This window comes from Podarcis erhardii (genome assembly GCF_964252035.2).
Source record: "Podarcis erhardii genome assembly, chromosome: 1".
NCBI classification, from domain to species: Eukaryota; Metazoa; Chordata; class Lepidosauria; order Squamata; family Lacertidae; genus Podarcis; species Podarcis erhardii.
This window is the reverse complement of record NC_138497.1, coordinates 75,939,886-75,955,684: the sequence shown is the minus strand read 5'-3', so window position 1 is coordinate 75,955,684 and position 15,799 is coordinate 75,939,886. Positions and strand designations below refer to the sequence as shown.

The following is a 15,799-nucleotide window of genomic DNA, read 5'->3' as shown; positions in this document are numbered from 1 at the left end:
ATTCAGTGCAATTTTGAAAAGTTCAGTCTGCCATTTTGACTCAAAGTAGTGCCCAGTTGTATCCAAACATAGACGAAAACTGGTCCTTGAAATCTCAAACCATCAGGCAAAAATTTAGAATATCGTAAGAGGTGTCCAAAGGTATTACAAACAAACAATGTTCCAAAATATAAAGCAGAGGTGGCTGGCTGGAAAGATGGAACCACAAAAAATCTCATTCCTTTTTCAACACCCTCAGTCACATTCACAGACAAGAACTACAAAGCATTGGATTCAGCCAGCAGGACCCCATTGGTGTGCCTTAACTAGCTGTTTTGCACACCTGGAAAATAGGAATTTCCTCCAGGCTGCAGCACCACACAAATGCTGTACAGTAAGACGACCACCCGAGACAAGTTGGGCTCTGCACTCTCCTGACCTGCAAGATTTGAATGAAAACCATATGGACAAGTCCTTTTCCAGAATGTGGCCATAGGGTGAGGGAGCTCTGGCCTTTAAAGTTCAACATGCATCAGTTAATACTAACTGATGCGAAAGAAAGAGGGGGATTTGCCCTGCCAGACTTGAGGTTATATTATGAATCTGCAGCCTTCTGCTGGTTGAAAGATTGGATCTTATTGGAAAACACTGATGTCCTAGATCTGGAAGGGTTTGATAATGCTTTTGGGTGGCATGCATATTTGTGGTATGACAAGGTTAAAGTTCACAAATTGTTTAAAAACCATATTGTCAGAAGAGCAATTTTGATGGTCTGGACAAAATATAAGGACTTATTGGAGAGTAAGACTCCGAGGTGGCTCTCACCGGTGGAGGCCAAGGCACGTAAGAGACTTAACATGGAAGCCTACTGGCCTAAATATTGGGAAATAATTGAAAAAATTGGAGACAATTGGAGGCTGCTGAGCTTGGAAAAATTGAAAAACAAGGTGCGAGATTGGTTGCATTATGCTCAAATCCAGGAGGTTTTTAAAGTGGATAAAAAGGTTGGATTCCAGGTGGAAAAATCGAAACTAGAGACAGAACTGTTAGAGCCAAAAAATAAATTACTTTCGAGAATGTATAATTTGCTGCTTAAATGGAATACACAGGACGAGACAGTCAAATCCGCCATGATAAAATGGGCACAGGACTTGGGGCACAACATTATGTTTGAAGACTGGGAAAGGTTATGGAACACCGGAATGAAATTTACGGCATGTAGTGCCTTGAAGGAAAATATTATGAAAATGATATACCGGTGGTACATGACCCCAGTCAAACTTGCTAAGATATATCACCTGTCTGATAACAAATGTTGGAAATGTAAAGAGGCGGAAGGGACATTCTTTCACCTCTGGTGGACTTGCCCGAAAGTGAAGGCCTTTTGGGAGATGATTCATAATGAACTAAAAAAGGTACTTAGATATACCTTACCTAAGAAACCGGAGGCCTTTCTTCTGGGCATTGTGGACCAGAGAGTACTTAAGAAAGATAGAACTTTTTTTATGTATGCTACCACAGCAGCAAGGATCCTGATTGCTAAGCATTGGAAGACACAAGATTTACCCACGCTGGAGGAATGGCAGACGCAGTTGATGGACTATATGGAACTGGCTGAAATGACTGGCAGAATCCGAGACTTGGGAGAAGAAACAATCGAGGAGGATTGGGAAAAATTTAAAGACTATTTGAAAAAACATTACAAGTTGTATGAATGTTAAAAAATGCTCTTTTTAGAAATTCTTGCTTCAGCATTGGTAAATTAATGAAATGGAAATTAAGGTACAATAAGTTAAAGGTGGAATAATGAAATAACTTTATTATGTTTAAGTTAAAACATATAAGATTTGGGTTACAATAGTTTTGAAATTAGGCAACATGATAAAATGAAAGATACAATAAGCTTGGAAATAAGTTAACAAATTGCTGATATTTTGTATTACAGAGAATGCAGGGTTTGGAGGATGTGGGGAAGTCCAATAGATGTGTTGGAAAAAAGGATTATGGAAATTTGTAATTTCTCTACTGTATTTTTCTATCTATGTCTTTATTTCTTTTTTCTGTATTTCATAAACTTAATAAAAATATTATAAAAAAAATAAAATAAATAAAGTTCAACATGCAAAGCATATTGTCAAGGATCTTTGGGAATGGCAATGAAAACACAATTCAGGTTTGGCTCTGCTAAATAAACAAATAAAGGCTGGCCATTCTGCTTGATCATAGCGAGGCATCAAGAGAGCTTTTTCCCCTTTCTAAATAGCTTGGAGACATCACTATTTGCTGAATCCACAGATTTTCCAAATAGCCACAAGAACAGGTTGAGATAGGGGAGTTCCGACTAAATTGTCTGCAAGCTTCACTGCCTGCCGTGTCCATAAACTGAGCTTGTGAATAGGAATACACTCAGTTGATTGCTTTAGCTGCAGAATGTGCTGAATGTTGGAAGGTTCAGGACACCTAAGGCAAAGTTCCTCTTCACAGAGCACATAAATAAAATATGGAACTCATTGCCACAGGAGGCAGGGACCGCCACCAACTTGGGTGGCTTTAAAAGAGGACTTCTCAAACTCACAGAGGACAATGGCTATGAACCATGATGGAGATGCTCTGCCTGTCTCATGTGCCTATAAGGAACAGGGGGGTCCCACTTACTCTGACATATTTACAAGCCTCTCCCACCTGTCACCATCTTGGATCCACTTATCATGCAGTATCTCAAGAGGGCTAATAAGGAACCTGCGAAGTAGGTCAGCATCACTTCTCTCAAATGAACCCCAAAGCGGACCAATTCCAGCTGCAGACGGACGCACAAAAGGTCACCCTTCACCTCCTTCCTTTCCGTAGCTTTGTGGAACAAGCAAGGGTCGCCGCGTCAAATGGGTGCAGCGACCCTATGTGCCCTTGCAGGGGGCGATAGAGTGACTTTCTAATTTACGTAAATCCTCCGCGCATAGAAAAAGAGGCTTAATCGGAGGGAGCCCATAGAGATAGAAAATGATCTACGTGACACGCAACGTTCATTTTCGCATTCCAGTTGAATGCAGCCGTACGCGCAATACAATATGTAGGACCCCCTCCACTTCCAAATCTCTATGGTCCCGTGTGCGGTTTCTTTGAATGAGGAGCGTTCCTGTCGTTACACTGAGACTATCAGGGAACGAGAGCAAAGATGAGCTGCTCGTATCCGCAGATTGGAATTTCGACGCCCATAAGCAATCAAACTTCCGGGTCCCTTCTGAGAAGTGGGCTCTGCTTGCAGAAAATGACAGGAACCCCCCTCCCCCCCCCCAGTATTTTAACGTGACTGAAATGAGGCAGCGCGTCTCTCCCAATAGTTTTTAGATATCCCAAACGCAATGCAGCTGCATGCAGTTGAGCATTGGTTTGGGGTACGTGCCTGCTCCGGGGTAACCCCATAGGAACAGAGTCCAAGGCCGAAAAGGGATCTGAACCAGGCTGGCTTTTGCTGCAGCCGGAGGGATGTCTGAGCACGAAGGAACTGACCCTGGAAACCCTCGCGCCTGCAGCGGGGGGAGGGGAACAAAGGGGGCTAAAGGAGCCAACATTCACCCCAGACAACAGCCACCATCGCCGCTCTGCAGGTTCCTACGTCTATGCGCTCTCCCTCTCGCAGCAGGATGTGTCCGCCCCTTCCGGGGGTGACGAGAGCGTCGGAGGAGGAGATCGGGAATCATGGCCAGGCGAATTCTGTAAGTGGCCGGTAGCGCGAGGGAGCCGGGTGCGACTCTGGCGGCGGCTCCCGCTTCTTTTGAAAGGGCTGCCGGGCTTAGCGAGGACCTCGCGGCCGTGGTGGCGCAGCCCGGAAGGCTCTGCCCCCGCTGAGCTCCGGCGGGCGGGAGGATCCCCGGTTCGAGTCCCAAGCGCGGCTCCTTCATAAACGCCACGGAGGGCGAAGCGGGGCAGGCAGAGGGAGGCGGCCATTGGCCAGCAATAAATCCTGCATTGCAGGGGGTTGGACTAGATGACCCTTGGTCCCTTCCAACTCTACAGTTCTAGGAACTCCTGCCACACCTGGCCACGCTGATGGGAGTTGCTCAAGGAATATATCCCTATTTCTGTCACTGTGCTCTACTGTTTGCAGGTCATCAAATAGAAAATCCAGTTATATGATTAAAATTAAGCAAATGCGGGCTTTTTGTTGTGTATCGTCTTTGTTTAGTTGGAGTTACTTGGAATAGAATAAATTCATTTACATCACCTTCTTTAAAACTAAGGTTTCATAGCAGATTTATTCTTGAAATAATTTGTACTTGAAATAATTTGTATGAGAATTCCAGTCCCTCCATGGAAATATTTATTACTTCCATCTATAGATATCCCCTGTACCAGTATGGAAATCCTCAAACAAGGGTTTTCCGGACAGATTACTTCTTGACAATGGTGAGGCCTGGTGTTCCACAGCCAGAAGATACTGTGCAGTTCCGCATCCCTATGGAGTAAGTACATACAAGGAAAGGAGTGTCTGCTTATCGGGTTAAAATGAAACACTTCAAGAAGGCATCTCCCCAGAATGTTGCAAGTATTCTGGGCCCAAAGGACAAAGACAAGGCTTAGAATCATAGAAGGGATCCAAGGGTCATCTAGTCCAACCCCTGCAATGCAGGATACTCAGTTGAAGTGTCCATGGCAGATGGCCACCCAACTTCTGCTTAAAAACTTCCAAGGAAGGAGAGTCTACCACCTCTTGTGGGAGTCTGTTCCACTGCTGAACAGCTCTTAGTGCCAGAAAGTTTTTCTGAGTGTTTAGTCGGAATTTCCTTTCTTGTAACTTGAATCCATTGCCTTGAGTCCTACCCTCCAGAGCAGGAGAAAACAAGCATGCTCCCTCTTCCATGTGACAGCCCTTTAGATATTTAGATATCATATCTCCTCTCAGTCTCCTTTTTTCCAGGCTAAGCGTAGCTAACTCCTTCAAGTGCTTAGTTTCCAGACCCTTGATCATCTTGGTTGCCCTCCTCTGCACATGTTCCAACTTGTCAACATCCTTCTTAAATTGTGCCCAGAATTGGACACAGTATTCCAGGTGTGGACTGACCAAGGCAGAATAGAGTGGTACTGTAACTTCCCTTGATCTGGACACTATCCAGTGGTGGCCTTCCAAACAGGTTGAAATGTCTGGGCTGTCTTCAAGCACAGCCTCACATAGATCTGGTTTGTATGTCACATTAATCCAAACTATGACATAATGTGAATTTGCGGGATCCTGGGGGCTGCTTTGTTCCTCCCTAGTTCCCCCTCTGGGCTTGGCTGAGTTGAGCTAAGCCTTGGCTGTATGAACCCAGCTTAGCTCTCCAGGACAAGCCATGAGCCATAAACCATGGACATACCTTGATTACAGCTCTTTATTAGTCTGGTGAATGCTAAATTATGAGCCTGGCTTTGGAGAGCATGCTAAGCCAAGCCATGGTTTATCTCAGCGCAGCAACAGAATAACTGTGGAAGAGCAATTCAGCCATGATCTCACACAGAGCCTGTACATTTGTGTGTTCATGTCAAGCCATGGTTAGGCTTAGTTGATGTACGAACCAAACCAAATAATGCATTTCAGTCATCTAGCCTAGAGGTGACAAGTGCATAGGTTGGTTTCTCCAGGAAAAGACCCAGTTGGCATATCAGACAAAGGCACTCTTGCCCACCCCTGCCACCTGAGCATTCATGAGCAGGGTTGGATCCAAAATGCAGACCTGTTGCTTCAGGAAGAACGCAGCTCCATCCATAATAGGCTGAACTCCTGGGTGACTAGAACCCACAGCCAACAGTAGTTCTGTTGTGTCTGGGTTAAGCTCCAGGTTTTGGGGTTTTTTTACTCTTGATTTGTGTTAATAAAAGTCATCTCCTGCACCCCCCTGCCAAATATATTTCTCCCAAAGATATGGATTGTTATGTAGCTATCTTACCATTTAAATATATATATGCTAGAAGTGTTTCTTTCTGTGTTGTAATTGTTTGCATTTGGTGCAGAATGACAAGAGTGGAATTGAAGGATTACCTTGAAAGTATATATAAAGTGCCTGTGGCTGCTATAAGAACCAGGATACAGCACGGTGAGTCTTCTGCATACGTTTGGAGGGCATTTGGAGCTCTGTTTGTTCCTCCCTCCCTCCCCTAATTAATTCTCTCTTATTTGGAGAGGCAGTTGTTCGCTATTGATTATTGATGCCCAATACAAAAAGATTATATTTCATTCTAATTCAAACAGTTCCTGCACTGATGTTGTTATCATCTCTGTCTTCTTATTCCTGGGAGGATCACATGTGGATTACACTCTATCCTTAATGATTCATATATAATCCTTAGAATTTACTAATTATCCAGCCATCCTGGGGGGAGCGGGATTGTGGTCAAAGCTAAAAATTTGAGAAAGGTGGCCCTGAAACAAATGAGTGTTCAGGCCCCTCATCATAAAGTTCAAAGGCATAAACCAAACTCAATTTTGGACAAGGAAACACCATGGAAAATGTGTTTGCATTTGTCCAAAATTGATTTTTGCCACCTATCCCAGGACTTAGGAATGTTATGGTCTGAAGGCCCACCATCTTGCTGAAGCTGAGCAGGTTTGCATCTGACCAGTACGTGGGTGGGAGACTCCTTCAGAACCACACAACTGCTGCAGTGAGCTCCGTGGCAGAAGAAAGGCAGAAAATGTAAACGGAAGAAAATGCAGTCCTCAAATTCAATCCAGCCCCTTTGTAAGTAAGTCTGGAGTATGGTTTTCCTTCAAGACTATCGTTGGTATAGTAGAGAGCAGTAGAGACTCAGGATTGCAAGATTGGTTAGGAAAGTGAATCTTTTTAGATAATAAGCTTCAAATTTATAAGAGAGAGAAAATGAACATATAAAGGAGATGGATAAGTAAAGGGCAAAAATGTGAGGTTCACTAAAGCACCCTTAGCCAAATAAATGAGACAAACTGCGCTGAACTTTCTAACCATGCTGAGTGCTTTATTGTCTGTGAGCACAGTCCACTGGGAGTTTGATTTCTATGAACTTTCCATCCTCCTGATAGAATCCTAAACCACTGGAAACTAGTACGTGTGCATGAGGAGAGAGAAGGGTGAGGGTTGAGGAAATATAATGAATGTGTGGAGATTTAGCTCAGACTGTTCCAAATGTGTATATTTTCTGGGTTCTGTATTAATTGTAAGTACTTATATCATTTTAGAAACAGAAATGACACTTTCTGCTGTGTATAGATAATGCTAAGGATGGCAGGTCAGGCTGAGGAACTTGAACTGTGCCAATGTGGATGCTTCTCTTAGTTTAGTAAAAAGTTTCTCTCTTGTACCATGACATAATATGTGGATTTTTAAAAAATATGTACTGATGCTTTACATTAATTATCTTTGTGTGTTGCTATGACCTACAGTTCATGCAGTTAAATAGAAAGTTGATTACAGTGTAAAACAGCATCATGGGCAGTAAAACTACATCCTTGGCACTCAGGAAGTGCAGCTGGTGAGACTACAAAACTCATTTCCCCCAAAGATCAGAACCGACTCTAATTGAAAAAAACATTTATTAGGGAAGGGAGGAATTGCTAGTTTGTGGAAAGTGAAGTGAAGCCTTCATATGCTTAACAGGTTCAATGAAGCAGAGGGATCACAGAAACCGACGAATCAAGAAGCCTGATTACAAAGTTGCTTATGTACAGCTGGTGAGTAAATGCATTTCTCAAGTGGCTGGGCCCAAACATTCTAAATCTAAAAAAATGTTAAAGTTAATGCAATTTAGGCAGATCTGCATAATGTTCCTTCATTTACACAGTGTAGTTTTTGGTAGATTCTCTTTTTTTCAGTTGCCTGTTTTGATTTGATTTATTTCCCTTTTAAGAACTAATAGTAGTATTATTATTTTTATTAAAGATTTTATTGGGTTAGGAAAATATGTGCACTGTCTCTATTTTCAGATCGCATAGTCTTTTCTACAAATCAGTTACATTCGATTTGAGACATTAATGTTGTACATGGTATAAGGTTTGGGGGGAGAGGGGTAGACTTACATTCTTTTACTTAGTGTATAATGTGGGGGTTTTGCATCAGTGTCACTTGGGTAGGTTCTCATTAATTTTTATTTATTGACATATTTATCTCACATTCTTGAGGGGAGAGGCTGGGCCAGGATGTTACAGTTCTGAGGGCTACAAGAAGGTGACTGAGAAATTGTTTAAAGTGCTTTTATCCCCAATGTTCACTGTTTTCTTAATGCAGCAGTTCATGGACTCGACTCAGAATGTTGACTCTGTGATGCTAATGGCATGTCCATTCTGCTAGTCTCACAACTGGATTCTCACTTTTTTTGCAGCAGCTGAAGAACATACATTTGAACAGGACAGCTGTAGAGTGAAATCGTTTAATCTTACTGGCAATATTAGTAGCCATTCTCTTTTAAATTTTGGTATCCTCAGCGTGTAGCCAAAAATTGTGTTTGCTCCTCTCCCAGCTCAGGAACTGGAGGGGTTTCATATGCCATGCTGCATTGGGCTTCATGGATCAAAGTCTTGCTGTTTTGGACCTGTGCAGCTCAGGGAGGCTGTGGAGATCAGCTCCATCTGCCCCTTTCAGGCTTGAGAGAAGGTCAGGGAGTCTTGCTGAACTTCACAGGTGCTCTTTTGATACAGACAGACAGACCTATAGGTGTGTGTGTATCTTCATTCCTTCTGTGCCCTGCACATTCTTTGTATCTTTCGGCTTCCTTGATAATTAACTATTGCATCTTAATGAGTTGCTGATCTGTGAGATGACTCTTCATTCTTTCTCTTTTAAGCCACCTTTAGTTAACATTTTCAGAGACAAATGGAGAAGCTCTTCTTCAGCCTTAACGGGTTTGTCCTTATCTGTGCAGAATTTCTAGGTTGACCTTAATCTTGCTCTCAGCAATGACTCACCTTCAGTTCCTCATGACTGGGAAGTCTTTGAACCAATAGTCATATTTTTTTAAAACCCACTTCTCATTAGTTTTTAATTAGTGGCTAATCCTGTAGGGCTCCTGTTATGTTTTTCTTGCTTAGTTGTGCGTAACTCAGTATTACATTAGAAATAATATTACTCATGAACGACGTAGGAGGAAAAACATTGCTAAGGCCTGATTTATATGACTTGAGGATAGCATATGGCTTTTCAAATGGATGCATTTGAGGTGGTGGCCATCATAAATCAGCTACCTCCTCTAGGCTCTGTTTGCAAAGGTGAGCTAGGATGTTCTAGCTTCCTGCCTTGGTTCGTGATGTGGTATCATTTTCACAAAGAGCTAGTCCTGGATGAAACAGACAAGAAGGGAGTCCTTGGTCATTCCAAGGTTCTTTTCCGTCCTCCTTCCTTTGCTTCAAACCCTTCTTCACCCCTTGATTGGTGTAAACAAGTCCAAGGCTCAAACAAGTTCATGTTTCTTAGACGTTCCGGGTAATCCTTTAAGAAAGCCATCTGTTTTGGAAGGTTTTCATGTTTGCCTCCTGAAAGAGTCAGTAGGTGGCAGCATTATTCTTCCCTGTATTCTTTGTCTTTGGTTGCTGGCATTCTTACGCATCTGAGAAATATTGTTTTGTCTTGGAGGCAGCAGTTACGTTTCCCTACTCTGGAAGTCATCAGCTTCTAGTTTCCAGGGCAACTTATGCAATATAATATGCACACATTAATCATTGCATTTCAAGTGTTGGAAGATGAAAACCCTGATGTGTTAGACATCATATAACACATAGCCGTACGGGCGAGAGTAGAGAATTGACTCGCATGCACAAGGACCAGGTTGTCTGGAAGATTGAGGACTCTTCCCCCCCCCCCACACCAAACTTGGCAAGTGAATAGTTCAGCACAGGTGGTATTTGTCTCCCACTGCAAATGACCTCAAATTAGTGCTTGTGGTCAATATCACCTTCAGGAGTTTCAGGCTGTTCTTGGTGTGCTCTCTCCCTTCTTCCCGAGGAGAAAACGTTTTGTAGCCTTCATTATGATGCAGAACTAATGATTGCCTTTTATGCTTCAAAAACTAGAACCAGGTTATATATCAAAATGGAAACTGCTTCTGTGCCTGGAGAACCTCAGCTGCTCTCTGCCCTTCTTCCCTCGCCTCCTGCTGTTAGTGAGGTTCAGGCATGGAAGATCTGCGGGTGCATTTACCAGGTTAGCTGATGCCAAATCGCTTGAGAAGGGTGTGTGACCTAGTGGCTAGCAGAATCGTCTTGGAACCTTCTAAAAACTCAGAAGCTTGTTGCTTCGAATAGTTCACGGCTGGCACGTGTGATGTGGTTTGGATGCCGTGCAAACTATGCCAGCTGTGTTCTTGGTTGTTGTTTTTTTGCAGCCTGCTGGTTCTGTTGCAGAGAGTCACTGTTCATCAAATTACAGTGCAGTCAACAACTTCACCTGGTAGAAGGAGTAAGGCACTTTTCCCCTGTCCCCGGTTTGGATCCCGTTACAGTCATGTATGCCTTCAGAACTTCAAGGCGAGATTTGCGTAAAGGACCATTCATGGAGCTGCCCTTGGATGGCTCTGTGGAAGCTTCAGCTGCTGCAGAACACAGCGGTCCGTCTGACGGTTGTGGGTCTTTGAGATCATAGTAGACCTTCCCTGGTTGGAGCAAAGTGGTTTGTTCATAAGGTTCATTGCTCCCATAGCTGTAATCCTATCCTAAACAAGACCCACAGCAAATGTCCATTGACCCTGCTGAGAGATTTTGTCCATGGGTCCTAAACAAATGGTTGTAAATATGGCAGAAGTTCAGATTTGACTTTCAGTGAGTAATAAACCACCATCCTTTACACTTGCGGCCTTTGCTATGACAAAAGATACAGGGTTTCTGTATGGATATTTAGCCCTCTGTGTGTAGTTATTCCTCTGGATATAGTTGAAGTTACAAAATGGTCAAGTTAAACTAGCTACTGAACATGCACAGTAACTATTTTTCATAAAGCTTTCAGCACTCCGGAATCTGACCAGTGCAAAATTACTGCATGGTATTGTGAGGATTTATAAGGCTTTCAGTTCTGAGAGTTCAATGTAATGTCTTGGCTGTTTCAAATCCTATCTGGCCGCTGGCCAAGATCAGCATTTCTCGGCAAAACAAGAGGTGGAAAGAGCCAACTTGTCTGCACTGACTTCTATTTATTAAAAGGTTCCAGAAACAGATTGACTTCTGCTCAATATTTGATTTTGACCAGCCTTGGAACTGGGAACTGGGAGCACTTTCCCTAGGGTATTGTCTAGTTCTGCTATCACATCTGAGCATTGCTCTATGCCTTCTTACTTGAAACAAATGAAGGGGACAGGAAAGAGATGTAGCATTTTGTGGAAACATCTGCCCTGAGCAGTATACTTTCAGCCTCCCAACTCTGTGACTAGGGTTGAGCATGCAGAAGAAAAGTTCAAGGGCTAGCACCTTGGCTCATCCCACAGACCATATCCTTGCCCTTTGAGAACAGAAGGTCCCATGTCTACCATAAGACAAGACCTCTCAGTTTTCAGCTTGGCAGTAACTCCAACCCTGGTATATGTAGAAATATCACTCAATGACGACATTGTGCAGGCAAGGAGAAGGGACAGGTGGCAACCATGCTAATGTCGCTTGGTGACTTTCCAATGCTGCCCATGGTGTCTATATGGGAGTTATTTTTGTTGCTTTATTTTTTTTTCTAGTTTCTTTAGAACTAAAGTGGACAGCAACAGCACACAACCAAAATGCTCCCAGGTGTTAAAAGCCCTTTCTCTCTCTTTCTTGTGTTGTTTCTGGAAAATGTTCACGCTTGGATTTCAGTAGACCTCCGGAACAGTTATCAAAAATGTTTCTGGGATCTTTCCTAAAGGGCAGAATTAGAGGTGCAGGATAGAGGAATTGCATTTGGCAACGGCATGCAGGGGTGGAAATGGTCTCTTATGTATGTAGGGGTCTGACTTCCTACGTTAGAACTTGGAATCACATAGTAGTGCTTCTGCTTTGAGGCCTGGATCTCTGTAAATTGGGACCAAGATCTGTCACCTGTGCTGTAGGGTGAGAAGCCATAGATGTAGAAAGCTAAAATTGCACCTTCTTGTGGGCCTAGTTCCCTTGTGCACACATCCAAAATCATTGCATGAGACCGCTATCATTGGCAAAAGCTCAGTTAACTTGCAAAGCAAAATTTGATTTGTAGAAATGTAGCAAAAATGCTATGTCTTCTGAGTTTTATATGCTGTTGATTTCCAAGTTCTTTAGGGGTGGGCTAAAGCTGTGAAGGTATTTTGGAAAGTAGTTTCAAAATAGCCCCAGAAAATATTTTTATAACACCTCTTTCTATGCGACGTTATTGTCTGATAGTTTTATTATACCAAGTCCTCTACTTGAATTGAATGGAAAGCTGACAGGGTTGATTTTAATGAGGTTGTCAACACTGCATACACTATGGAAAAATAAAGAGATAATGTCAACGGAATAGAATGCTGTCCTCGAATAATAGGTTCCTGCTGTTAAATAAAAGCGAAAAGGTCAGCTGATGATTGTTTTCCAAATGGGAGACGTTGAGTCTGTGGCAGCGCTCTCTGTGCTGGCATGGACTCTCTTCATTATGGGGAGTGATTGCTGTAAATGTAATCCTACATTTCAGGAATTACATGTATTTCAAGAATCACTTTTTATTTCCTATCGTTACACAGTTTTGTCTAGCATATCATTTTCCACGGTCTGTTGTGCAGCAGACATGGAGGCACTCAATAGCCATGGTCTGTGCTTTAATGCACACCCTCTCTCAGACACACACACACACACACACACACACACACACTTCTGGACCAAATGCTACCAGACCCAGGGTTGAGAAGATCACTGAAAATCTTCCCTAATTGATCCACTTCAGTGGTGATTCTGTCCCCACCACTTTTATATCTTAAAGGGGGAAAGTACCCATAAAACTGCTGTTTGCCCCCCAGCAATTTTAACCACATGGAGGTGCATTTGTCTTCTCTTGATACATTAGTCTGGGAGAAAAGAATGAGTGGAAGAATGTTCTGAGGCAACCCAAGACCATCTGCTGGATTAGTGTTGTCACTCACACCTGCTGCAATCGAGAAATGTAATTTTGTAAATTTACAGTCTTTCAATATGTTCTCTCCAGCAATTGATCTTTTGGCTAGGCAGGAGCATCTTTTGATCTGACCACCTGCTTCCTGAATGGTACCACAAACCCTTGCACCATATTTCCTAAGTCACTGTTTTCTGCATGGACATCTGGGTCATTATTGAACCGGTGCTGGATATTTGCCTGCCTGTTATTTATGTAGTAAGTGGCACTGAGAGAGCCAGTGTGGTGCGGTCGTTTGGGTGTCAGACTAAGGCTGAGGTGTCACAGGCTCAAACCTCACTTAACAGTGAAGCACACTGGGTGATCTTAGGCCAACAGAGTGACCAGCCTGTCTTGCAGGGTTGCTGTGAGAATTAAAAAGGGGGAGGGATTTATGCCACCCTGTGCTCTTTGGAGGAAAGGTAAGATAAAGCATATTCTGCATCTAACTTCCTACAAGCTCTGCTGAGTCTTTTGGGGGTTTGTAGTAACGTTCTGGACCAGCTGAAACTTCCCACAGCTGTTGAAAGAGTTGTAGCTGCTACTGGAACATGAGATTAATCATTTGTTTTCTATCTTTAGGCTGCAGGACAAACTTTTCAGTTTCCAGACTTGTTTCCAGAAAAAGAAGAAGTCATTGAGCCCGGCTCTTTTGAAGATACCCAGAAGAAATTTATGGAAGATGAGAGGCAGAGGCAGAAAGGCGACCCCAGGCAAGCAGACGTTCCCACCTGGTTTGGACTTTGATGGAAGCAGCTCGGAGGGACTCCGACCAGTGCACCCAGGCTGGGTTCTCATCTTGTACTGTCATTATGTGGACGTCATCCCCACTTCTATAAATCCTTTTGAAAATACACTGCTCATACTCCTTTTGTGCAGCAGGATCACTTCAGCTCTTTCCATTTCAGCTCATGATGTTTCTTTTTGTGGATGGAAATACTAACTGCTCTATCCATCCCAAAGGCCTTTTCCATTTAGGCTGTTGCTCTCCCCTTTTCCTGGTCTGAATAGTTTATTTCAACACTGTTTACTGGCGTATAGAAAGGCTGGGACAGCCAATACTGTAACCATGAGGGCCATATGCAAGATTTGGGGTGACCTTTGCTATCTCTAAATTTGCATAAATAAAAAAATTGTCCAGGAGCAACTTAGCACTAAGTTCCATTTCATGCGACTCAATGTGGTGCCTTCCATGATTCTAGATTCAGGTAGGTAGCCGTGTTGATCTGATGCAGTCAAAATAAATAAAAAAATTGTCCAGTAGTACCTTAGAGACCAACTAAGGTGCTACCGGACAATTTTTTAATTTATTATGACTGCGTCAGACCAACACGGCTACCTACCTGAATCTGAATTGGCAGACAGCCTCATACTTTGGGCGCCTCACACTGTCTCAGGGATGACCCTGTTGGGTGTGTGGGATTGCTGTGGGCACCATTAATGAGACACTGGCACGATGGCGTATTTGGGAGCGGAGGTATCGCGCAATGTCTTCCTGCAGCCTGAAAGATCGTTCTGAATTTTCAAAACATGTATACACAAACTGAGCTCCTGACCCAGTCAAAAGGACTGCCTTGCCCACTTAGTTATTGTGTGTGTTGTCAGTGTGTTGGCTTTGTCTATCAGGATTCTCAAGTCATTGCATAAGGCTGCACTTCTCTCCCCGACTTGAATCAGTTACAGTGACTTGGGAAAAGGTTGCCATTTGCCTCGATTCTTGTTTAAAGAATTCTTTGCGCTTTTGTGTATGCTTAGTCCTGCTTTCCATTTTCTTATCTCTTATTTTTCAAGTTTGTTTTTCAGTTTTCAGTGAAGATGGCACAACATTAGGCAGCCTGCTCTGTGGAAGCTGAGCTCTGTTCCTTTTTAGGGAAATACTAATTCAGATGTCGTGGTCTGTGGCTGGATATCCCAGAGGCCTGTGCTGCTACCTAAACCACCAGTGTGTGCTTCAATAAACATGACCCTTTCCCCTCCCCGGTTCTCTTTAATTCAGCAAAGCCTCCGCCACTGTTTAGTAGGAGGGGAAAACATGCTGGATGTGGCAGACTATGAGCATTTTTCTGTTGTTGAGCTCCAGAGCTGCACTGTGCCCAGCCAAAGGCTGGGGCTTTGTTGACTTACTCGCTGCAATAGACCTAAGCCCTTGTGACTGGTGCACATAGCCTAACCTGGCTTATAGAGGTTGGCTTAGCTTGCGTACCTTTCTTTATATCCAGACTCCTTTAGAATCCTGAGTGATCAGTGGGTCAGGTTGCTTAAGCCTGTGGATGACCCACTTTCCCTTGGGATCTTCCTTTCCCTTTTTGCTAGCCAGCTATGCAATTTTTCCACTGTTACTCAATCAAAAGCAGGAAGCCAAGTTGATAGACCATTGTCTCCCAAGAGGGAATAATATTTGAATCCCAAGGCAAAGCACATTCAGTGCAACATAATAGATGTATAGAACTGTGAGGGGGACAGTTTCCTACATCTACCAAAGTGTTGGGGTCATTCTTACTCATATCACCTGCTTTTTAATTATAAGCTTAATTCATAAAATTTCCCCCACCAAAATGTTGCCTACACACACACACACACACACACATATATATATATATATATATGCAGTCGTACCTTGGAAGTGGAACGGAATCTGTTCCGGAAGTCTGTTTGGCTTCCAAAACGTTCAAAAACCAAAGCGTGGCTTCAGATTGCCCCGTTGGACGTTTGGCTTCCAAAAATCATTCGCAAACTGGTTCACTTCCAGGTTTGCCGTGTTTGGGAGCCTA

The 15,799-nt window shown here is 43.2% G+C and overlaps 1 protein-coding gene across 1 annotated transcript; it reads left to right on the top strand.

Annotated features, from left to right (window-relative positions):
* Positions 1 to 3,586: 3,586 nt before the first annotated feature.
* On the top strand, positions 3,587 to 15,004 carry MRPL23 (mitochondrial ribosomal protein L23). The gene is made up of 5 exons (XM_081842448.1): positions 3,587 to 3,692; positions 4,317 to 4,439; positions 5,965 to 6,047; positions 7,584 to 7,657; positions 13,611 to 15,004. Exons 1-5 carry the CDS (start codon positions 3,676 to 3,678, stop codon positions 13,773 to 13,775), a joined length of 462 nt encoding a protein of 153 aa, XP_081698574.1. The 5' UTR covers positions 3,587 to 3,675; the 3' UTR covers positions 13,776 to 15,004.
* Positions 15,005 to 15,799: the final 795 nt, after the last annotated feature.

What these genes read in the sequence shown, in the direction of transcription:
- MRPL23 (XM_081842448.1), top strand. An exon ending in CAGTTCCGCATCCCTATGGA is followed by an intron (nt 4,440 to 5,964) that starts GTAAGTACATAC and finishes CATTTGGTGCAG; the next exon opens with AATGACAAGAGTGGAATTGA. An exon ending in AAGTTGCTTATGTACAGCTG is followed by an intron (nt 7,658 to 13,610) that starts GTGAGTAAATGC and finishes TTCTATCTTTAG; the next exon opens with GCTGCAGGACAAACTTTTCA.